The 24426-nt window shown below is 43.8% G+C and overlaps 1 protein-coding gene across 4 annotated transcripts in view; it reads right to left on the bottom strand.

Annotated features, from left to right (window-relative positions):
* Nucleotides 1-24426, bottom strand: part of NFIC (nuclear factor I C) — a 145174-nt gene that overhangs the window by 36229 nt on the left and 84519 nt on the right. For all 4 annotated transcript variants that reach the window (XM_069741804.1, XM_069741812.1, XM_069741822.1 and 1 more), the window contains one exon: nucleotides 23559-23683. In XM_069741804.1, the coding sequence (XP_069597905.1) occupies nucleotides 23559-23683 (125 nt within the window). The remainder of the gene's footprint in view (nucleotides 1-23558; nucleotides 23684-24426) is intronic.

The raw sequence follows: 24426 nt of genomic DNA, 5'->3' as shown, positions 1-24426 counted from the left end.
TTGTCCCCACAATGCACTTTCCAGGTCATCCCCCCAGTTCCGTCACTCTCATTCCCTTCTTTTGAAGTCCACATCATCAGGCTCTTTCGTCTCCTCTCCCTCAGAGTAGCGGTTATATACCGGCCCCCAGGCTCACCCACCCACTTCCTGGACCATTTTTCTGCCTGGCTGCCGCACTTCATGTCCTCAGAACTACCAACCCTTATCCTGGGAGACTTCAACATCCCCATTAACAGCCCCACTTCCACATCTGCATCTCAGCTTCTATCACTAACCACTTCTCTCAGCCTCTCACAGCTCTCAACCTCTGAAACACACAAAGACGGTAACACCCTGGACCTGGTTTTCGCCCGGCCCTGCTCAATCTCCTACCTAGATAACTTACCGCTTCCCCTTTCTGACCACAACATTCTCTCCTTCACACTCACAAATCCTCGCTCACCCCAGCCTCCTCCTACCTATCATTAAGTCAGTCAGAAATCCACAAGCCATTAACCCTCATACACTTTCAGACTCCCTACGCTCATCATTGTCCCCAATCTCTTCTTTTTCCTGTCCTCATCTGGCTGTACATCACTTCAATGACACTCTTAGAAGCACCCTTGACCAAGTAGCTCCCCTCACCCTCAGAACCTCCAAACACAGAGTGAAACAGCCCTGGCTCACATCGCAAACCCGATTTCTCCAGCGATGCTCTAGATGTGCTGAACACGCACACCAGAAGACTTCATACACTTCAAATTTATGTTAAGACCTATAACTCTGCCCTTCACCTCGCCAAACAGACCTACTTCACCACCCTGATCTCCTCACTATCCAACAAATCCAAGAAACTTTTTGACACCTTTCACTCCCTCCTCAGGCCAAAAGCACAAGCCCCTATCACAGACATTTGTGCTGATGACCTGGCCTCCCACTTTATAGAGAAAATAGATAACATTCGTCAGGAAATCCACTCCCAATCACCAAGTTCAGTGACTTCCATCCCTCCCTGCATTTCCCTTGGCTCACTCTCCACATTCGATCCCATCACAGAAGAAGAAGTCTCCAAGCTCCTCTCCTCTTCCGACTATACACACTACTGACCACATTCCCTCTCATCTCCTCCAGTCTCTCTCTCCAGTCGTCACAACTCACCTAACTACAATCTTTAATCTCTCCCTGTGGCATTTTCCTGTACGCCTTCAAACACTCTATCATTACTCCGTTACTAAAGAAACCCACCCTCGACCCATCCTGCACAAACAACTACAGACCGGTCTCCAACCTCCCCTTCATCTCTAAACTCTTGGAGCGCCTGATCTACTCCCGCCTTACCCGTTACCTCTCCACTCACTCCCTCCTAGACCCTTCACAGTCTGGTTTCCGCCCCCTAAATTCGACAGAAACTGCACTCATCAAAGTGACCAATGACCTTCTGACAGCAAAACGTAACGGTGACTAGTTTCTGCTCATTCTTCTCGACCTTTCTGCAGCTTTCGACACTGTTGACCACCCTCTCCTACTCTCTAGGCTTTGGTCACTAGGCATTAAGGACACTGCTCTCTCCTGGTTCTCCTCCTATCTTTCTGACCGCTCCTTCAGTGTTCTGTTCTCTGGCTCCACTTCATCTCCTCTTCCTCTCACTGTCGGGGCACCTCAGGACTCAGTCCTTGGCCCCCTTCTCTTCTCTCTCTACACAGCCCCAATTGGACAGACCATCAGCAGATTTGGCTTTCAGTACCATCTTTATGCTAATGACACACAACTATACACATCATCCCCTGACCTTACCCCATCAATAGTAAAACGATCTAATGTTACAAATAATAATAAAAATAAAAAAAACAACTTTATTCTCACCCTCCGACGTGGCGTCCTGTCCTCGGAAGTGCAAGCGGCAGGTTCCGGAGCTAAGGATGCTATGCGAGAAGGACCTGCCATGACGTCACGGTCATGTGACCAGGATGTCATCACAGGTCCTGCGCTCATACCAACCCTGGGACCGGAAGCTGCCGCGTACACCGCACACAGGCGACAGGACTACAAGGGGCCCTCAGAAGGTGAGTATATGTTTATTTTTTATTTTTTAACCTGTTACATACGTGGCTGGGCAATATACTACGTAGCTGGGCAATATACGTGACTGGCCAATATACTACGTGACTTGGCAGTATACTACGTGTCTGTGCTGTATACTACGTGGCTTTGTGCTGTATACTACGTCACTGTGCAGTATACTACGTGACTGGGCAATATACTACGTCACTGGGCAATATACTACGTGACTGGGCAATATACTACGTGACTGGGCAATATACTACGTGACTGGGCAGTATACTACGTGTCTGTGCTGTATACTACGTGGCTCTGTGCTGTATACTCCATCGCTGTGCAGTATACTACGTGGCTGGGCAATATACTACGTGACTGGGCAATATACTACGTAGCTGGGCAATATACGTGACTGGCCAATATACTATGTGTCTGGACAGTATACTACGTGTCTGTGCTGTATACTACGTGGCTCTGTGCTGTATACTACGTCGCTGTGCAGTATACTACGTGGCTGGGCAATATACTACGTGACTGGGCAATATACTACGTCACTGGGCAATATACTACGTGACTGGGCAATATACTACGTGACTGGGCAATATACTACGTGGCTGGGCAATATACTAGTCACTGGGCAATATACTATGTAGCTGGGCAATATACTACGTCACTGGGCAATATACTATGTGGCTGGACAATATACTACGTGGATGGGCAATATACTACTTGGTTGGGCAATATACTACGTGGTTGAGCAATATACTATGTGGACATGCATATTCTAGAATACCCGATGCGTTAGAATCGGGCCACCATCTAGTAACTGTATAAAGTGCTTTTTGGACATGATTACAGCGCCGTTTTTAATTTTAAAAAAAGTGTTAGTGATGCACATTGCATCACAAACAACGCACTGGGGACAGTTTACATGCTAAAAAGGACATGACAGGTTCCCTATAATATATTTACATATGTTTAGTTTTGTTAAATCTATATTATCTATCTAAACTCTTTTCTTCCTATTCGTTCCGCCATGGTGTTGGCACAGCTCTGTGCATTGTTATTATTGTTATAATGCGCATATGCACTCTGTGCATTGTTATAATGCGCATACGCACTCTGTGCATGGTTATAATGAACATACACACTCTGTGCACTGTTATAAAGACCATACGCACTCTGTACATAGCCTCCTGAAGCTTGGGATTCAAGCTTCAGGAGGCTAATTTGCATATTCCAGGTGCCTTCTGGGAGAAGCGAAGTCTCCCTAAGCTAGAAGATCGTTGGGTACAGCCGGGACCAGCTGCTTCGAAAGCATCACCAAACCAGGGATTCAAGCTTCAGGAGGCTAATTTGCATATTCCAGGTGCCTTCTGGGAGAAGCGAAGTCTCCCTAAGCTAGAAGATCGTTGGGTACAGCCGGGACCAGCTGCTTCGAAAGCATCACCAAACCGCGCGCCGTAAGGAATTTTTGCCTGTAGGACATTATTGCAAGAGAGCTTGGCTGAGTAGATTACACAAGAAGGAAAACACACAGCAAGTCAGCAGGATCTAGGAGCAACATGGCAGATGTGACAACCTACATGGTGAGCTGCAGCATGTGCTACATGTTCACAGATCGACCAGAAGAAGAATCCAATTTCACCTGTCAGAAGTGTAGACTAGTGGCCCTTTTAGAAGAAAAGGTGCGGGGTCTGGAAGAAAGAATAGCAACTTTGAAACTCATCAAAGAGAATGAAGACTTTCTAGACAGAACAGAAGCATCTCTACTGGTCACAGAAGGTGCAAAAAGTGTCAGAGAACCTCCAAAAGCAGATGAGTCGAAGCATGTGACCAAAAGAAGCAAGAAGACCATGGAGAAATCACCAACCACACAACTGAAGAACCGATATCAAATCTTTGTAGAGGATGAAGATGGCACACCTAAGAATGAAGCAATACCAGCAAGCAAAAAAGAAAAGGGCACACAGCAACAAGTGACAGCAAAAAGTACAGCCAAGAAGCAACGAAGAGTGGTGGTGGTGGGAGACTCACTACTGAGAGGCACCGAAGCAGCCATCTGCAGACCGGACATAACTGCAAGAGAAGTCTGCTGCCTTCCAGGTGCGATGATCAAGGATGTGACCGATAGGATACCAAAGCTCTTCAGCTCCAAGGACGTCCACCCATTTCTTCTGATACATGTTGGCACCAATGACACGGCAAGGAAGGACCTACCGACAATCTGCAAGGACTTTGAAGAGTTGGGGAAGAAAGTAAAGGAACTGGATGCACAGGTAGTTTTTTCTTCTATCCTTCCAGTAGACGGGCATGGCACCAGGAGATGGAACAGGATCCTTGATGCAAACAACTGGCTAAGACGATGGTGCAGACAACAAGGATTTGGATTCCTGGACCACGGTGTGAATTACTGGTATGATGGACTCCTCGCCAGAGACGGACTACACCTCAACAAACCTGGGAAACACACATTCGCCAGAAGACTCGCTACACTCATCAGGAGGGCGTTAAACTAGAAGAAGAGGGGACGGGAAGAAAAACATTAGACTCGAACAAAGACGACCCAGGAAAACATACTCAGAAGGGAGGTAAGAACATTTCTAAAACAATTCACAGTGAGGAGATTGGAACAAAACAAAATCCTCTAAACTGCATGCTCGCAAACGCCAGAAGCCTGACAAACAAGATGGAAGAACTAGAAGCAGAAATATCTACAGGTAACTTTGACATAGTGGGAATAACCGAGACATGGTTAGATGAAAGCTATGACTGGGCAGTTAACTTACAGGGTTACAGTCTGTTTAGAAAGGATCGTAAAAATCGGAGAGGAGGAGGGGTTTGTCTCTATGTAAAGTCTTGTCTAAAGTCCACTTTAAGGGAGGATATTAGCGAAGGGAATGAGGATGTCGAGTCCATATGGGTTGAAATTCATGGAGGGAAAAATGGTAACAAAATTCTCATTGGGGTCTGTTACAAACCCCCAAATATAACAGAAAGCATGGAAAGTCTACTTCTAAAGCAGATAGATGAAGCTGCAACCCATAATGAGGTCCTGGTTATGGGGGACTTTAACTACCCGGATATTAACTGGGAAACAGAAACCTGTGAAACCCATAAAGGCAACAGGTTTCTGCTAATAACCAAGAAAAATTATCTTTCACAATTGGTGCAGAATCCAACCAGAGGAGCAGCACTTTTAGACCTAATACTATCTAATAGACCTGACAGAATAACAAATCTGCAGGTGGTTGGGCATTTAGGAAATAGCGACCACAATATTGTGCAGTTTCACCTGTCTTTCACTAGGGGGACTTGTCAGGGAGTCACAAAAACATTGAACTTTAGGAAGGCAAAGTTTGAACAGCTTAGAGATGCCCTTAATCTGGTAGACTGGGACAATATCCTCAGAAATGAGAATACAGATAATAAATGGGAAATGTTTAAGAACATCCTAAATAGGCAGTGTAAGCGGTTTATACCTTGTGGGAATAAAAGGACTAGAAATAGGAAAAACCCAATGTGGCTAAACAAAGAAGTAAGACAGGCAATTAACAGTAAAAAGAAAGCATTTGCACTACTAAAGCAGGATGGCACCATTGAAGCTCTAAAAAACTATAGGGAGAAAAATACTTTATCTAAAAAACTAATTAAAGCTGCCAAAAAGGAAACAGAGAAGCACATTGCTAAGGAGAGTAAAACTAATCCCAAACTGTTCTTCAACTATATCAATAGTAAAAGAATAAAAACTGAAAATGTAGGCCCTTAAAAAATAGTGAGGAAAGAATGGTTGTAGATGACGAGGAAAAAGCTAACATATTAAACACCTTCTTCTCCACGGTATTCACGGTGGAAAATGAAATGCTAGGTGAAATCCCAAGAAACAATGAAAACCCTATATTAAGGGTCACCAATCTAACCCAAGAAGAGGTGCGAAACCGGCTAAATAAGATTAAAATAGATAAATCTCCGGGTCCGGATGGCATACACCCACGAGTACTAAGAGAACTAAGTAATGTAATAGATAAACCATTATTTCTTATTTTTAGTGACTCTATAGCGACAGGGTCTGTTCCGCAGGACTGGCGCATAGCAAATGTGGTGCCAATATTCAAAAAGGGCTCTAAAAGTGAACCTGGAAATTATAGGCCAGTAAGTCTAACCTCTATTGTTGGTAAAATATTTGAAGGGTTTCTGAGGGATGTTATTCTGGATTATCTCAATGAGAATAACTGTTTAACTCCATATCAGCATGGGTTTATGAGAAATCGCTCCTGTCAAACCAATCTAATCAGTTTTTATGAAGAGGTAAGCTATAGACTGGACCACGGTGAGTCATTGGACGTGGTATATCTCGATTTTTCCAAAGCGTTTGATACCGTGCCGCACAAGAGGTTGGTACACAAAATGAGAATGCTTGGTCTGGGGGAAAATGTGTGTAAATGGGTTAGTAACTGGCTTAGTGATAGAAAGCAGAGGGTGGTTATAAATGGTATAGTCTCTAACTGGGTCGCTGTGACCAGTGGGGTACCGCAGGGGTCAGTATTGGGACCTGTTCTCTTCAACATATTCATTAATGATCTGGTAGAAGGTTTACACAGTAAAATATCGATAGTTGCAGATGATACAAAACTATGTAAAGCAGTTAATACAAGAGAAGATAGTATTCTGCTACAGATGGATCTGGATAAGTTGGAAACTTGGGCTGAAAGGTGGCAGATGAGGTTTAACAATGATAAATGTAAGGTTATACACATGGGAAGAGGGAATCAATATCACCATTACACACTGAACGGGAAACCACTGGGTAAATCTGACAGGGAGAAGGACTTGGGGATCCTAGTTAATGATAAACTTACCTGGAGCAGCCAGTGCCAGGCAGCAGCTGCCAAGGCAAACAGGATCATGGGGTGCATTAAAAGAGGTCTGGATACACATGATGAGAGCATTATACTGCCTCTGTACAAATCCCTAGTTAGACCGCACATGGAGTACTGTGTCCAGTTTTGGGCACCGGTGCTCAGGAAGGATATAATGGAACTAGAGAGAGTACAAAGGAGGGCAACAAAATTAATAAAGGGGATGGGAGAACTACAATACCCAGATAGATTAGCGAAATTAGGATTATTTAGTCTAGAAAAAAGACGACTGAGGGGCGATCTAATAACCATGTATAAGTATATAAGGGGACAATACAAATATCTCGCTGAGGATCTGTTTATACCAAGGAAGGTGACGGGCACAAGGGGGCATTCTTTGCGTCTGGAGGAGAGAAGGTTTTTCCACCAACATAGAAGAGGATTCTTTACTGTTAGGGCAGTGAGAATCTGGAATTGCTTGCCTGAGGAGGTGGTGATGGCGAACTCAGTCGAGGGGTTCAAGAGAGGCCTGGATGTCTTCCTGGAGCAGAACAATATTGTATCATACAATTATTAGGTTCTGTAGAAGGACGTAGATCTGGGTATTTATTATGATGGAATATAGGCTGAACTGGATGGACAAATGTCTTTTTTCGGCCTTACTAACTATGTTACTATGTTACTATGTTACTATAATGCGCATACGCACTCTGTGCATTGTTATAATGCGCATACACACTCTGTGCATTGTTATAATGCGCATATGTACTCTGTGCATTGTTATAATGCGCATACGCACTCTGTGCATTGTTATAATGCGCATACACACTCTGTGCATTGTTATAAAGACCATACGCACTCTGTGCATTGTTATAATGCGCATACGCACTCTGTGCATTGTTATAATGCGCATACACACTCTGTGCATTGTTATAATGCGCATATGCACTCTGTGCATTGTTATAATGCGCATACGCACTCTGTGCATTGTTATAATGCGCATACACACTCTGTACATTGTTATAATGCGCATACACACTCTGCATTGTTATAATGCGCATACGCACTCTGTACATTGTTATAATGCGCATACACACTCTGTGCATTGTTATAATGAGTATACGCACTCTGTGCATTGTTATAATGCGCAGACGCATTTTGTGCATTGTTATAACATACGCACTCTGTGCATTGTTATAATGCGTACACACTCTGTGCATTGTTATAATGCGCATACGCACTCTGTGCATTGTTATAATGAACATGCGCACTCTGTGCATTGTTATAATGCGCATACGCACTCTGTGCATTGTTATAAAGACCATACGCACTCAGTACATTGTTATAATGCGCATACGCACTCTGTGCATTGTTATAATGCGCATACACACTCTGTGCATTGTTATAATGCGCATATGTACTCTGTGCATTGCTATAAAGACCATACGCACTCTGTACATTGTTATAATGCGCATACGCACTCTGTGCATTGTTATAATGCGCATACACACTCTGTGCATTGTTATAATGCGCATATGTACTCTGTGCATTGTTATAATGCGCATACGCACTCTGTGCATTGTTATAATGCGCATACACACTCTGTGCATTGTTATAAAGACCATACGCACTCTGTGCATTGTTATAATGCGCATACGCACTCTGTGCATTGTTATAATGCGCATACACACTCTGTGCATTGTTATAATGCGCATATGCACTCTGTGCATTGTTATAATGCGCATACGCACTCTGTGCATTGTTATAATGCGCATACACACTCTGTACATTGTTATAATGCGCATAAACACTCTGCATTGTTATAATGCGCATACGCACTCTGTACATTGTTATAATGCGCATACACACTCTGTGCATTGTTATAATGAGTATACGCACTCTGTGCATTGTTATAATGCGCAGACGCATTTTGTGCATTGTTATAACATACGCACTCTGTGCATTGTTATAATGCGCATACACACTCTGTGCATTGTTATAATGCGCATACGCACTCTGTGCATTGTTATAATGAACATGCGCACTCTGTGCATTGTTATAATGCGCATACGCACTCTGTGCATTGTTATAATGAGCATATGCACTCTGTGCATTGTTATAATGCACATACGCACTCTCTGCATTGTTATAATGCGTATACGCACTCTGTGCATTGTTATAATGCACATACGCACTCTGTGCATTGTTATAATGCACATACGCACTCTGTGCATTGTTATAATGCGCATAAGCACTCTGTGCATTGTTATAATGCACATATGCATTCTGTGCATTGTTATAATGCACATACGCACTCTGTGCATTGTTATAATGCACATACGCACTCTGTGCATTGTTATAATGCACATACGCACTCTGTGCATTGTTAAAATGAACATACTCACTCTGTGCATTGTTATAATGCGCATACGCACTCTGTGCATTGTTATAATGCGCATACACACTCTGTGCATTGTTATAATGCGCATATGCACTCTGTGCATTGTTATAATGCGCATACGCACTCTGTGCATTGTTATAATGCGCATACACACTCTGTACATTGTTATAATGCGCATACACACTCTGCATTGTTATAATGCGCATACGCACTCTGTACATTGTTATAATGCGCATACACACTCTGTGCATTGTTATAATGTGCATACGCACTCTGTGCATTGTTATAATGAGCATACGCACTCTGTGCATTGTTATAATGCGCAGACGCATTTTGCGCATTGTTATAACATACGCACTCTGTGCATTGTTATAATGCGCATACACACTCTGTGCATTGTTATAATGCGCATACGCACTCTGTGCATTGTTATAATGAACATACGCACTCTGTGCATTGTTATAATGCGCACACGCACTCTGTGCATTGTTATAATGAGCATACGCACTCTGTGCATTGTTATAATGCACATACGCACTCTCTGCATTGTTATAATGCGTATACGCACTCTGTGCATTGTTATAATGCACATACGCACTCTGTGCATTGTTATAATGCACATACGCACTCTGTGCATTGTTATAATGCGTATACGCACTCTGTGCATTGTTATAATGCACATACGCATTCTGTGCATTGTTATAATGCACATACGCACTCTGTGCATTGTTATAATGCACATACGCACTCTGTGCATTGTTATAATGCACATACGCACTCTGTGCATTGTTAAAATGAACATACTCACTCTGTGCATTGATATAATGAGCATATGAACTCTGTGCATTGTTATAATGAGCACTAGATGGTAGCCCGATTCTAACGCATCGGGTATTCTAGAATATCTATGCGTAGTGTATAGCAGAGCCCACATAGTACATTGCGCAGCCCACGCAGTACATTGCGCAGCCCACGCAGTACATTGCGTAGCCCATGCAGTACATTGTGCAGCCCACGCAGTACATTGTGCAGCCCATGTAGTACATTGCGCAGCCCACGTAGTACATTGCGCAGCCCACGTAGTATATTGCGCAGCCCATGTTGTATATTGCGCAGCCCATGTCGTACATTGCGCAGCCCACGTTGTATATTGCTCAGCCCACATAGTATATTGCGCAGCCCACGTTGTATATTGCGCAGCCCACATTGTATATTGCGCAGCCCACGTTGTATATTGCGCAGCCAACGTAGTATATAGCACAACCCACGCAGTATATTTCACAGCCCACATTGTATATTGCGCAGCCCACGTTGTATATTGCCCAGTCCACGTAGTATATTGCCCAGGCCACGTAGTATATTGCTCAGCCCACCTTGTATATTGCGCAGCCCACGTTGTATATTGCGCAGCCCACGTTGTATATTGCCCAGTCCACGTAGTATATTGCCCAGCCTACGTAATATATTGCACAGCCCACGCAGTCTATAGCAATGTGGGCACCATATCTGTTGTGAATTCTGTTGTCGGGCTCCCTCCTGTGGTCGTGAATGGTACTTCGGCTGGTTCTGTCCATGGACTTCCTCTGGTGGCTGTGGGTGTTTCTGAGTTTCCTTCCACAGATGACGAGGCTAAGTCGTTAGTGGGCTGCTCTATTTAACTCCACTTAGATCTTTGCCCCATGCCAGCTGTCAATGTTGTACTATTGGTCTAGTTCGCTCCTGGATCGTTCTGTTACCTGTTTACTCCAGCAGAAGCTAAGTTCCTCTTTGCTATTTTCCTGTTTGCTATTTTTTCTGTCCAGCTTGCTATTGTGAATATTGCCTTGCTTGCTGGAAGCTCTGGGACGCAGAGGGGCGCCTCCGCACCGTGAGTCGGTGCGGAAGGTTTTTTTCCCTGCACTCTCTGCATGGCTTTTTGTAGGTTTTTGTGCTGACCGCAAAGTGACCTTTTCTATCCTCTGTCTGTCCAGTAAGTGGGGCCTCTCTTTGCTAAATCTATTTCATCTCTATGTTTGTGATTTCATCTTAACTCACAGTCATTATATGTGGGGGGCTGCCTTTTCCTTTGGGGAATTTCTCTGAGGCTAGGTAGGCTTTATTTTCCTTTCTTAGGGCTTGCTAGTTCTGAGGCTGTGACGAGTTGCATAGGAAGCGTTAGGAGCAATCCACGGCTATTTCTAGTGTGTGTGATAGGATTAGGGATTGCGGTCAGCAGAGTTTCCACTTCCCAGAGCTTGTCCCGTGTTATTGTAGCTATCAGATCTTTCCGGGTGCTCTTGATCATCAGGTCCATTATTGTCCTAACCACCAGGTCATAACAGTACAGCTGGCCCAAAGTATTAATGCATCTCAATAGAGAGATAAGAGAAGTTCTGAGACCATTTTTTTTTCTTTGCAGTGTGTTTTGTCTCTCTTTTCCCCTTTACCTCAGGGTGGTTCGGGACACAGGTGTAAACATGGACATTCAAGGTCTGTCCTCTTGGATGGATAATCTCACTACAAGGGTACAAAACATTCAAGATTTTGTGGTTCAGAATCCGATGTCAGAGCCTAGGATTCCTATTCCTGATGAGTTTTTTGGTGATAGATCTAAGTTCTTGAATTTCAAAAATAATTGTAAATTGTTTCTTGCCTTGAAACCTCGCTCCTCAGGTGACCCTGTTCAACAAGTAAGGATCATTATTTCTTTGTTGCGTGGTGACCCTCAAGACTGGGCATTTTCCCTTGCGCCAGGAGATCCGGCATTGCGTGATGTTGATGCATTTTTCCTGGTGCTTGGATTGCTTTATGACAAACCAAATTCAGTGGATCAGGCAGAGAAAATCTTGCTGGCTCTGTGTCAGGGTCAGGATGAAGCGGAGATATATTGTCAGAAGTTTAGAAAGTGGTCTGTGCTCACTCAGTGGAATGAATGTGCCCTGGCAGCAATCTTCAGAAAGGGTCTCTCTGAAGCCCTTAAGGATGTTATGGTGGGATTTCCCATGCCTGCTGGTCTGAATGAGTCTATGTCTTTGGCCATTCAGATCGATCGACGCTTGCGTGAGCGTAAAGCTGTGCACCATTTGGCGGTACTATCTGAGCATGGGCCTGAGCCTATGCAATGTGATAGAACTTTGACCAGAGCTGAACGGCAAGAACACAGACGTCGGAATGGGCTATGTTTTTACTGTGGTGATTCCACTCATGCTATCTCCGATTGTCCTAAGCGCAATAAGCGGTTCGCTAGGTCTGCCACCATTGGTATGGTACAGTCTAAATTTCTATTGTCCGTTACTCTGATTTGCTCTTTGTCATCCTATTCTGTTATGGCATTTGTGGATTCAGGCGCTGCCCTGAATTTGATGGACTTGGAGTATGCTAGGCGCTGTGGTTTTTTCTTGGAGCCCTTGCAGTATCCTATTCCATTGAGAGGAACTGATGCTACGCCTTTGGCCAAGAATAAGCCTCAGTACTGGACCCAATTGACCATGTGCATGGCTCCTGCACATCAGGAGGATATCCGCTTTTTGGTGTTGCATAATCTGCATGATGTGGTCGTTTTGGGATTGCCATGGCTACAGGTTCATAATCCAGTATTGGACTGGAAATCTATGTCTGTGTCCAGCTGGGGTTGCCAGGGGGTACATGGTGATGTTCCATTTTTGTCAATTTCGTCTTCCACTCCTTCTGAAGTTCCAGAGTTTTTGTCGGATTATCGGGATGTATTTGATGAGCCCAAAGCCAGTGCCCTACCTCCTCATAGGGATTGCGATTGTGCAATTAATTTGATTCCTGGTAGTAAGTTTCCTAAGGGCCGATTGTTCAATTTATCTGTGCCAGAACACGCCGCTATGCGGAGTTATATAAAGGAATCCTTGGAGAAAGGCCATATTCGCCCGTCGTCATCACCGTTAGGAGCAGGTTTCTTTTTTGTGGCCAAGAAGGATGGTTCTTTGAGACCTTGTATTGATTACCGCCTTCTTAATAAAATTACAGTCAAATTTCAGTATCCTTTGCCGTTGCTGTCTGATTTGTTTGCTCGTATTAAAGGGGCTAGTTGGTTCACCAAGATAGATCTTCGAGGGGCGTATAATCTTGTGCGTATTAAACAAGGCGATGAATGGAAAACAGCATTTAATACGCCCGAGGGCCATTTTGAGTACCTGGTTATGCCATTCGGGCTTTCCAATGCTCCATCAGTATTTCAGTCCTTTATGCATGACATCTTCCGAGAGTACCTGGATAAATTCCTGATTGTGTATTTGGATGATATTTTGGTCTTTTCGGATGATTGGGAGTCTCATGTGAAGCAGGTCAGAATGGTGTTCCAGGTCCTTCGTGCAAATTCCTTGTTTGTGAAGGGGTCAAAGTGTCTCTTTGGAGTTCAGAAGGTTTCATTTTTGGGGTTCATTTTTTCCCCTTCTACTATCGAGATGGACCCTGTTAAAGTCCAGGCCATTTACGATTGGACTCAGCCGACATCTGTGAAGAGCCTGCAAAAGTTCCTGGGCTTTGCTAATTTTTATCGGCGCTTCATCGCTAATTTTTCTAGTGTTGCTAAACCGTTGACTGATTTGACCAAGAAGGGTGCTGATGTGGTCAATTGGTCTTCTGCAGCTGTAGAGGCTTTTCAGGAGTTGAAGCGTCGTTTTTCTTCTGCCCCTGTGTTGTGCCAGCCAGATGTTTCGCTCCCGTTTCAGGTTGAGGTTGATGCTTCTGAGATTGGAGCAGGGGCTGTTTTGTCGCAAAAAAGTTCTGATGGCTCGGTGATGAAGCCATGTGCTTTCTTTTCTAGAAAGTTTTCGCCTGCTGAGCGCAATTATGATGTTGGTAATCGAGAGTTGTTGGCCATGAAGTGGGCATTCGAGGAGTGGCGTCATTGGCTTGAAGGAGCCAAGCATCGCGTGGTGGTCTTGACAGATCACAAGAATTTGACTTATCTTGAGTCTGCCAAACGGTTGAATCCGAGACAGGCTCGATGGTCGTTATTTTTCTCCCGTTTTGATTTTGTGGTTTCGTACCTTCCGGGCTCTAAGAATGTGAAGGCTGATGCCCTGTCAAGGAGTTTTGTGCCTGACTCTCCGGGTTTTCCTGAGCCGGCGGGTATTCTCAAAGAGGGAGTAATTTTGTCTGCCATCTCCCCTGATTTGCGGCGGGTGCTGCAAAAATTTCAGGCTGATAGACCTGACCGTTGCCCAGCGGAGAGACTGTTTGTCCCTGATAGATGGACTAGTAGAGTTATCTCTGAGATTCATTGTTCAGTGTTGGCTGGGCATCCTGGAATCTTTGGTACCAGAGATTTGGTGGCTAGATCCTCTTGGTGGCCTTCTTTGTCACGGGATGTGCGTTCTTTTGTGCAGTCCTGTGGGACTTGTGCTTGGGCTAAGCCCTGCTGTTCTCGTGCCAGTGGGTTGCTTTTGCCCTTGCCGGTCCCGAAGAGGCCCTGGACGCATATTTCTATGGATTTTATTTCGGATCTCCCCGTCTCTCAAAAGATGTCGGTCATTTGGGTGGTTTGTGATCGCTTTTCTAAGATGGTCCATTTGGTACCCTTGTCTAAATTGCCTTCCTCCTCTGATTTGGTGCCATTGTTTTTCCAGCATGTGGTTCGTTTACATGGTATCCCGGAGAACATCGTTTCGGACAGAGGTTCCCAGTTTGTTTCGAGGTTTTGGCGATCCTTTTGTGCTAGGATGGGCATTGATTTGTCTTTTTCCTCGGCTTTCCATCCTCAGACAAATGGCCAAACCGAACGAACTAATCAGACTTTGGAAACATATCTGAGATGCTTTGTTTCTGCTGATCAGGATGATTGGGTGTCCTTTTTGCCGTTGGCTGAGTTTGCCCTTAATAATCGGGCCAGCTCGGCTACTTTAGTTTCGCCGTTTTTCTGCAATTCTGGTTTCCATCCTCGTTTCTCTTCAGGGCAGGTTGAGTCTTCGGACTGTCCTGGTGTAGATACTGTGGTGGATAGGTTGCAGCAGATTTGGACTCATGTGGTGGACAATTTGACATTGTCCCAGGAGAAGGCTCAACGTTTCGCTAACCGCCGGCGCTGTGTGGGTCCCCGACTTCGTGTTGGGGATTTGGTTTGGTTGTCGTCTCGTTATGTTCCTATGAAGGTTTCCTCTCCTAAGTTTAAGCCTCGTTTCATTGGTCCGTATAAGATTTCTGAGGTTATCAATCCTGTCTCATTTCGTTTGGCCCTTCCAGCTTCTTTTGCCATCCATAATGTGTTCCATAGGTCGTTATTGCGGAGATACGTGGCGCCTGTGGTTCCATCCGTTGATCCTCCTGCCCCGGTGTTGGTTGAGGGGGAGTTGGAGTATGTGGTGGAGAAGATTTTGGATTCTCGTATTTCGAGACGGAAACTCCAGTACCTGGTCAAGTGGAAGGGTTATGGTCAGGAAGATAATTCCTGGGTTTTTGCCTCTGATGTTCATGCTGCCGATCTGGTTCGTGCCTTTCATTTGGCTCATCCTGGTCGGCCTGGGGGCTCTGGTGAGGGTTCGGTGACCCCTCCTCAAGGAAGGGGTACTGTTGTGAATTCTGTTGTCGGGCTCCCTCCTGTGTTCGTGAATGGTACTTCGGCTGGTTCTGTCCATGGACTTCCTCTGGTGGCTGTGGGTGTTTCTGAGTTTCCTTCCACAGGTGACGAGGCTAAGTCGTTAGTGGGCTGCTCTATTTAACTCCACTTAGATCTTTGCCCCATGCCAGCTGTCAATGTTGTACTATTGGTTTAGTTCGCTCCTGGATCGTTCTGTTACCTGTTTACTCCAGCAGAAGCTAAGTTCCTCTTTGCTATTTTCCTGTTTGCTATTTTTTCTGTCCAGCTTGCTATTGTGAATATTGCCTTGCTTGCTGGAAGCTCTGGGACGCAGAGGGGCGCCTCCGCACCGTGAGTCGGTGCGGAAGGCTTTTTTCCATGCACTCTCTGCATGGCTTTTTGTAGGTTTTTGTGCTGACCGCAAAGTGACCTTTTCTATCCTCTGTCTGTCCAGTAAGTGGGGCCTCTCTTTGCTAAATCTATTTCATCTCTATGTTTGTGATTTCATCTTAACTCACAGTCATTATATGTGGGGGGCTGCCTTTTCCTTTGGGGAATTTCTCTGAGGCAAGGTAGGCTTTATTTTTCTATCTTCAGGGCTAGCTAGTTCTGAGGCTGTGACGAGTTGCATAGGGAGCGTTAGGAGCAATCCACGGCTATTTCTAGTGTGTGTGATAGGATTAGGGATTGCGGTCAGCAGAGTTTCAACTTCCCAGAGCTTGTCCCGTGTTTTTGTAGCTATCAGATCTTTCCGGGTGCTCTTGATCATCAGGTCCATTATTGTCCTAACCACCAGGTCATAACACATATCCCTGTTAAAAAAAAGAATTAAAATAAAAAATTGTTATATACTCACCCTCCGTTGGCCCTGGATCAAAGCGGTTACCGACGCTCCTCGCACGCTCCGGTCTTAAGAGTGCATTGCGGTCTCGCGAGATGATGACGTAGCGGTCTCGCGAGACCGCACATCATCATCTCGCGAGACCGCAATGCATGGAGCGTTCACCAGGGCATCGCAAGGAGCGTCAGTAACCGATTCGATCCGGGGGCCAACGGAGGGTGAGTATATAACTATTTTTTTTATTATTATTATTATTATTTTTAACATTAGATCTTTTTACTATTTATGCTGCATAGGCAGCATGAATAGTAAAAAGTTGGTCACACAGGGTTAATAGCAGCGTTAACCGAGTGCGTTACACCGCGATCAATGCTGCTATTAACCCCGTGTGAGCGCTGAAGGGGAATATGCGGGCGCCGGGCACTGACTGCAGGGAGGAAGGAGCGGCGATTTTCTTCGGGACTGTGCCTGTCGCTGATTGGTCGTGGCTGTTTTGCCGCGACCAATCAGCGACTTGGATTTCCATGACAGAGGCCGCGACCAATGAATATCCGTGACAGAAAGACAGACAGAAGGACAGACAGACAGACAGACGGAAGTGACCCTTAGACAATTATATAGTAGATACGCACTCTGTGCATTGTTGTAATGAATATTTTCACTCTGCATTGTTATAATGAACATACACACTCTGCATTGTTATAATGAGCTGTGAGATTGCACTCACTAACGGGTAGGGGATTACTCGCTTGGCACGGCATTCAAGCACACGGGCACGAATTTTGAACAAAACAGTTCCTTTGGTTTATTAAAGACTCATAAACCGTATCAGGAACAGTCCATTACCCATTCCATCAGGATATCACATTAAGTCTGCGGAAACTAAACACGCTGGTCCTCCTCTGACCAGTTGCCGTGGGTTACCACACAGTTCATATAACATAAGAAGCACCAACAGTCTATGGTACTTTACGGGAGCTCCTGCTCCACCTGCTGACTCCTTGTCAGTCCTCTGGGAAAGCTGCCTCACGGGAATCACCAACTTGCCTGTGCGGCATATCTTAGTCAGTCCAGACCCAACGAATGACGGTAGCTTCCCCAAGTTTCACTGTGCGCTGCTCAGGGATCCGGTCCTACTCCCAGGACCTCCCAAACTGTGCGCTGCTCAGGGATCCGGTCCTACTCCCAGGACCTCCCACACCAGCATGTGCTTTTCAGGAAGCCTACTCCCAGGTCTTCCAACACAGGAACCACACAGGAACATACACAGGCCATGTGACCCACATCCTGGTCACATTATATATCCTTAACCACTCCCCTGGGTGGGAGTGTGGGTGTTTGTGGCTAGTTTGTCCCGCCCATCTCACATAACTAGCCCAGCCAGCCTTCCATGACTATTAAACAACATGCAACATACTTGTGGGACTATAGGTCCCAGAACACCACATCACTTCAGGCTGTCAGCGCAGAGTCTTCTCCTCTGCGACACATCATCACAATGCCGGACTTTGTCTTATGACCACAGCCATGCATGCAACTGCCATGCACTCTCATGGCCTCAATACACCTCTGTGTACATACTGGGGAGACCATGCAGCATCCCCTACCTGTTACAGGGGTCACTGCATCACAGAGCATACGCACTTTGTGCATTGTTATAATGCGCATACGCACTCTGTACATTATTATAATGAACATACGCACTCTGTGCATTGTTATAATGCGCATACGCACTCTGTGCTTTGTTATAATGCACATACGCACTCTGTGGATCGTTATAATGCGTATACGCACTCAGTGCATTGTTATAATAAACATACGCACTCTGTGCATTGTTATAATAAACATGCAAACTCTGTGCATTATTATAATGTGCATATGCACTCTGTGCATTGTTTTAATGCGCATACGCACTCTGTGCATTGTTATAATGCACATACGTACTCTGCATTGTTATAATGTGCATACGCACTCTGTGCATTGTTATAATGTGCATACGCACTCTGTGCATTGTTATAATAAACATACGCACTGTGCATTATTATAATGCACATACGCACTCTGTACATTGTTATAATAAACATACGCACTCTGTGCATTGTTATAATGCGCCTACGCACTCTGTGCATTGTTATAATGACCATACGCATTCTGTGCATTGTTATAATAAACATACACACTCTGTGCATTGTTGTAATAAACAGACGCACTCTGTGCATTGTTATAATGTGCATACGCACTCTGTGCATTGTTATAATGTGCATAGCACTCTGTGCATTGTTATAATGTGCATACGCACTCTGTGCATTGTTATAATGTGCATACGCACTCTGTGCACTGTTATAATGCGCATACGCACTCTGTGCTTTGTTATAATGCACATACGCACTCTGTGGATCGTTATAATGCGTATACGCACTCAGTGCATTGTTATAATAAACATGCAAACTCTGTGCATTATTATAATGCGCATATGCACTCTGTGCATTGTTTTAATGCGCATACGCACTCTGTGCATTGTTATAATGCACATACGTACTCTGTGCATTGTTATAATGTGCATACGCACCCTGTGCATTGTTATAATGTGCATACGCACTCTGTGCATTGTTATAATAAACATACGCACTGTGCATTATTATAATGCGCATACGCACTCTGTACATTGTTATAATAAACATACGCACTCTGTGCATTGTTATAATGCGCCTACGCACTCTGTGCATTGTTATAATGACCAAAAGCATTCTGTGCATTGTTATAATAAACATACACACTCTGTGCATTGTTATAATAAACATACGCACTCTGTGCATTGTTATAATAAACATGCAAACTCTGTGCATTATTATAATGCGCATATGCACTCTGTGCATTGTTTTAATGCGCATACGCACTCTGTGCATTGTTATAATGCACATACGTACTCTGTGCATTGTTATAATGTGCATACGCACCCTGTGCATTGTTATAATGTGCATACGCACTCTGTGCATTGTTATAATAAACATACGCACTGTGCATTATTATAATGCGCATACGCACTCTGTACATTGTTATAATAAACATACGCACTCTGTGCATTGTTATAATGCGCCTACGCACTCTGTGCATTGTTATAATGACCAAAAGCATTCTGTGCATTGTTATAATAAACATACACACTCTGTGCATTGTTGTAATAAACAGACGCACTCTGTGCATTGTTATAATGTGCATACGCACTCTGTGCATTGTTATAATGTGCATACGCACTCTGTGCATTGTTATAATGTGCATACGCACTCTGTGCATTGTTATAATGAGCATACGCACTCTGTGCATTGTTATAATGTGCATACGCACTCTGTGCACTGTTATAATGCGCATACGCACTCTGTGCATTGTTAGAACGCGCATATGCACTCTGTGCATTATTATAATGAACATGCGCACTCTGTGCATTGTTCAAAAGAGCATGCCTCTAGTCCAGTCTTTAAACAGCGCTCTCTCTGCTCTAAACAGCATGAACTTAAGATCTCAGAGAAATTGGGGAAAGGCAGAAAATAGGAATAAAGCAAAATAGTCGCTTTACTTGCAGGTCCTTAGCTTTACCCTATTAAAGCAGGTTTCACTGTCACTCCACTGCATAGCTATCAATTTTCTAAAGCGAGCTCACTGCCCTACACCGCACGGTCTCGATGAGAACAGTGTTTATAAGATTGAGAGTAATACAGACTGAAGTGCAGTAACACTTGCATTAATAAAGAAAAACTAATGCCTCCTTAGCTGCATGACAATTCTCCTTCGTTCCCCTGCACTGAGCATGAGCTCTCCACACAAAGCATCCATATCTGACTGTTTAAGAGTGAAAGATCACGTTTAGTGCTGGGGAGCAGAGTAGTGCCACTCAGCACGCCGGGAAGCTCCAACCAGGCTGCCTGACAGCGACTTTCAACAGGAAATCGCTCATTTGCATACCGTGCGTACGAATATCGAGTAGTGTGCAAATTACTTTCCCACGTTATTTTTTTATGTATTATATTTAGAAGCTTTTTTATTTTTTCATAACTAAAATAATAAAACTTAAAAAATGAGGTGTGAAATCTGGTGATAAGTACCTTTAACATCTACTGTACATAACTATGTAACATATATTGCTGACTAACCAGTTTTCATGTATACAGATATGAGAAAAGTGAATTCTGTGGTTTTACGCATCAAGGCATATAAATTATAGCTGGTCCTTAGTAAGTCTTAATATTAAGCAAATAAGACCAAAGATGAGCAACAAAACATTACAAATTACATTGCGTCATTGATATTTTACAAAAACTAGGCTAAAATGCAGATGTAGAGCATGAAAAATTAAGTATACCCTGTTTCCTTAGGAATTATGAGGTTAAGTAGCAGCCTGGTGCCCTTGTTTGATAGTACAACAGCAGTGTTACCACCCATATAAAAGCATAAGTTTTAGCAGTTTGCTGGTCTGCATCATGCAGTTGTGTGTTAACACAATGAAAAGGAAGAAAGACAGTTGTAATGAACCTAAAGAAACAATGGTTTCTGCCCTTCAATCTCAGAGAACATATAAGGCCATTTCCAAACAATCTGAATCCATCATTTTACAGTGAGTAATATTGTTCACAACAACGCCAGGCCGCAAGTTGTTAGTTGCAATGTCAGCAGACTAAATGGCCTAACCATGCCACCGTGGCCTGCAACATCTCCTTGTCTCCATCAAGTACATCTAGGCTGTCAATGATCAGCAATTACAAAAGGAGCTGCCAGCAGTGTATATTGATGATTTCAAGCTTAAGTGCATTCAACAAGGCAGAACATTCCTAAGACAACCATTTATAACCTCATTGATAGCATACCAAGGGGTATGACTGAAAAATCACTGAAATGATACAACATTATGATGAGGACAGGTCTGCATGATAACGAAAGGCTAATGACCTTTGATGAAAATAGGAGGATAGACCTAAATATTGAAACATAAAGAGATATGAAACACTAGAACAAAAGTATGTCAAAGACACTGCTATATAAATCAGACTTAAGGGGTTGTTCTCAGGTTTACTCTTCAGGAGCAAACTGGTTCCCTGCCTCCCGGCTTTTGGTTTTCCGGTAGCAGTGTGCCCCTGAAGAATGATACAGTAGTTTGCACCAATGGCATAGCCCCCCTGCTGGCCGGAATTGAGCACTCTCTGATGTAGCAGCAGCATCGGAGAAGTGCAGGGACACTAAAGCTAGCCAGCAAACAGTTCTTAAAGGACCTTATTGAATAGAGTTTTTAAGCATCCTCTACCAGACAGTAGTCTGTGGTTGGTAGGTAGCCTAGACAATCAGAATTCAACAAGAATATTAGAAATCCCTCACTTCCCACAAATGGAGATTATTTTTAATAATAATAAAATTACTTGTTTTTCCAAGCACTTTGCAGTTTAACCATTATTGATATTGAAATAAACCCCTTTTAAGGCAACCTATTGAAGAAAAAATGAAACAGGCCTGGCAACATCATGCAAGTTTGTATGCAAATTACAGCTATGACAACAATAAATTATACTAGATGAGCACTGAAGTGTTCTATGTCCTGTGTGATCAAAGCTAACATGAACCAGAGATGCAAATGACCATTTAACCAAAACCCCAATTTCAAAAGGCATAAAAAAATACAGTGTAAATATGACAATCTAATATACAGTTTTATTTTATACTGACAAATTCTTTGACTCAAAGAAAGTAAAATAAAATAAAAATATTGTATTATTTCATCTCTGTCCAGACTTATAGCATAGCACGCTGCACTATATTATTCAGTAAAACAGCTACCAAAGTAAAAACATGAAAGCGTTTTTTTATTAAGCCCCTAAATGTTGGTATACGTTAATATTTTTTTTACCTTTTTAGAAAAATGCAATAAACTGTGTTTTTTATGCATGTAACATGGAAGGCTATGGCTACGAATCCCTCTATATGCCAAGAGGTTGTGAAAGCCTCCCAATATATACCCTCAATAAGTTTTTCACATATCATATCCTCTACAGTATGGGCATAATCGCTCTCATTTAACCCATATGATTTCTGACAGTAAAAAATACAAAGCTCTGGAATGAATAATTGATTCATACTGACCCTTAAAAGAGAACTCCTGTGTTTTTTTTCTTGCCCTCTTTGTTAGCAATCAGTGACGTGTGTGAAGTGCGTACATTGGACTATTTTCCCATAGCTGTCTTCTGCCGTTTCCAGCGTGGCTCCTGTCCTCTCCTCCATCATGTGACCACAGCTCTGATTTGCCAGCCAACGCAGAAGACCGCTAATTCCTTTTTTAATGAAAGTCTACGAGAGTCTTGTCTTGAGTCTCTTAGACTAAGGCAGGGTTCACATTGCACTAACGCAATGTAACGGATGCTTCAGCGCACCCATTGACTGCCATTATGTAGCGCATCCCTAACGCATGTCATAATTGGCATGCGTTAGCGATGTGCTGTCATTCTGTGACGGACCCTCGGACGCGGGCTGCAGCGTTTCCGGGTCCGTCACCGCTAGCGTAGGTGGAGCATCTGCGCTATCGTGCCATCTTTAAAAGGCACTAGCGTTGGTGCAGTCTGCTTAACGCATGCGTTGAATGGACTGCACCAACGCAATATGAACCTGGCCTTACATCGAGAAGGTGTTTTTAAGTCCTCACAGGAGAAGGTGCGTCACAATTGTCATCGCATTATTCAGAAGAAGACTGGAACTGCGCTGGAAACGGCTGAAGACAGTAACAGGTAAATATTATAATGCTCTCATTACTGATTACTAACAAAGAAGTAATAAAAAAAAACGCCGTAGTGTTCCTTTAAGATTGATATTGAATACATGAACTTTCATATCTTCAGGTCTACGTTACATTGGAGCACTTACCTCCCTCCATATCCTCAGTCCAGTTTCGGCTGCTCCCAGTTGGAGAAGACGGAGATGTATAGAACTCCCCTCCGGGGCTTGTGTCCACATCATCCTCTAGAGACCCAGATTTGTGTCTCTTGCTCCTTTCAAAAGAACAATAACAACAGACTGATGAAAGCATTCAACCGACTTCATCATGTCATCCTAAAATAAGTAGCTTTCATCTCTAAAACTTGACAGTCACTCACCCCTCTCTGGAGTAAAAAAAAATATACTAGTATTGACAACTAAAGGTGACATGATTTCTGCCTCCTTAAAGGGGTTGTCCAGTCTTAAGCTACAAGTCTGCAGTCGCTCTATGTGACTGCAGACTTGTGGATCCTAACATTGCACGCTGTGAGCTTTCTCTGGTGCCTGCGCTGAGAGCAACAGGTGCGTAACCGCATATATGTGATTTGAATGCATGCGGTCATATGCCGAGAAGATAGGTGCGGCCTTGCTCAATGCCGGTGTATTAGGCGAAGGCCGAATACAGTCTAGTCAGACTGGAAGTAAGCAAATCACATGACCACTCCTTTTTGGAGCCGCCACAGGAGAATCCTTACAGTGCTCAGTGCACATGATGAGAGGATTCATAAGTCTGCAGTCACTTAGAGTGATTGCAGACTTGTATCCCAAGGCCGGACAACCCCTTTAAAAAAATACTGAAGATTGGTGAAACTCCTATGCCAATCAATGCATCTCTCAAAAGCAATAATGCTGGTGGGCTCTTAACATGCTCAGTGTTGTACATGTACTAATTGTATTAATCTGAGAGCTGTATGATGTAGAGACAGAACCTGATTCCAGAGATGTGTCACTGGGTTTCTTAGTGTAGTTTTCATGC

Source organism: Ranitomeya imitator, chromosome 1 (assembly GCF_032444005.1).
Source record: "Ranitomeya imitator isolate aRanImi1 chromosome 1, aRanImi1.pri, whole genome shotgun sequence".
Classification (NCBI taxonomy): domain Eukaryota; kingdom Metazoa; phylum Chordata; class Amphibia; order Anura; family Dendrobatidae; genus Ranitomeya; species Ranitomeya imitator.
Note: the sequence above shows the minus strand (reverse complement) of the source record. Positions and strands in the feature narration are given on the sequence as shown.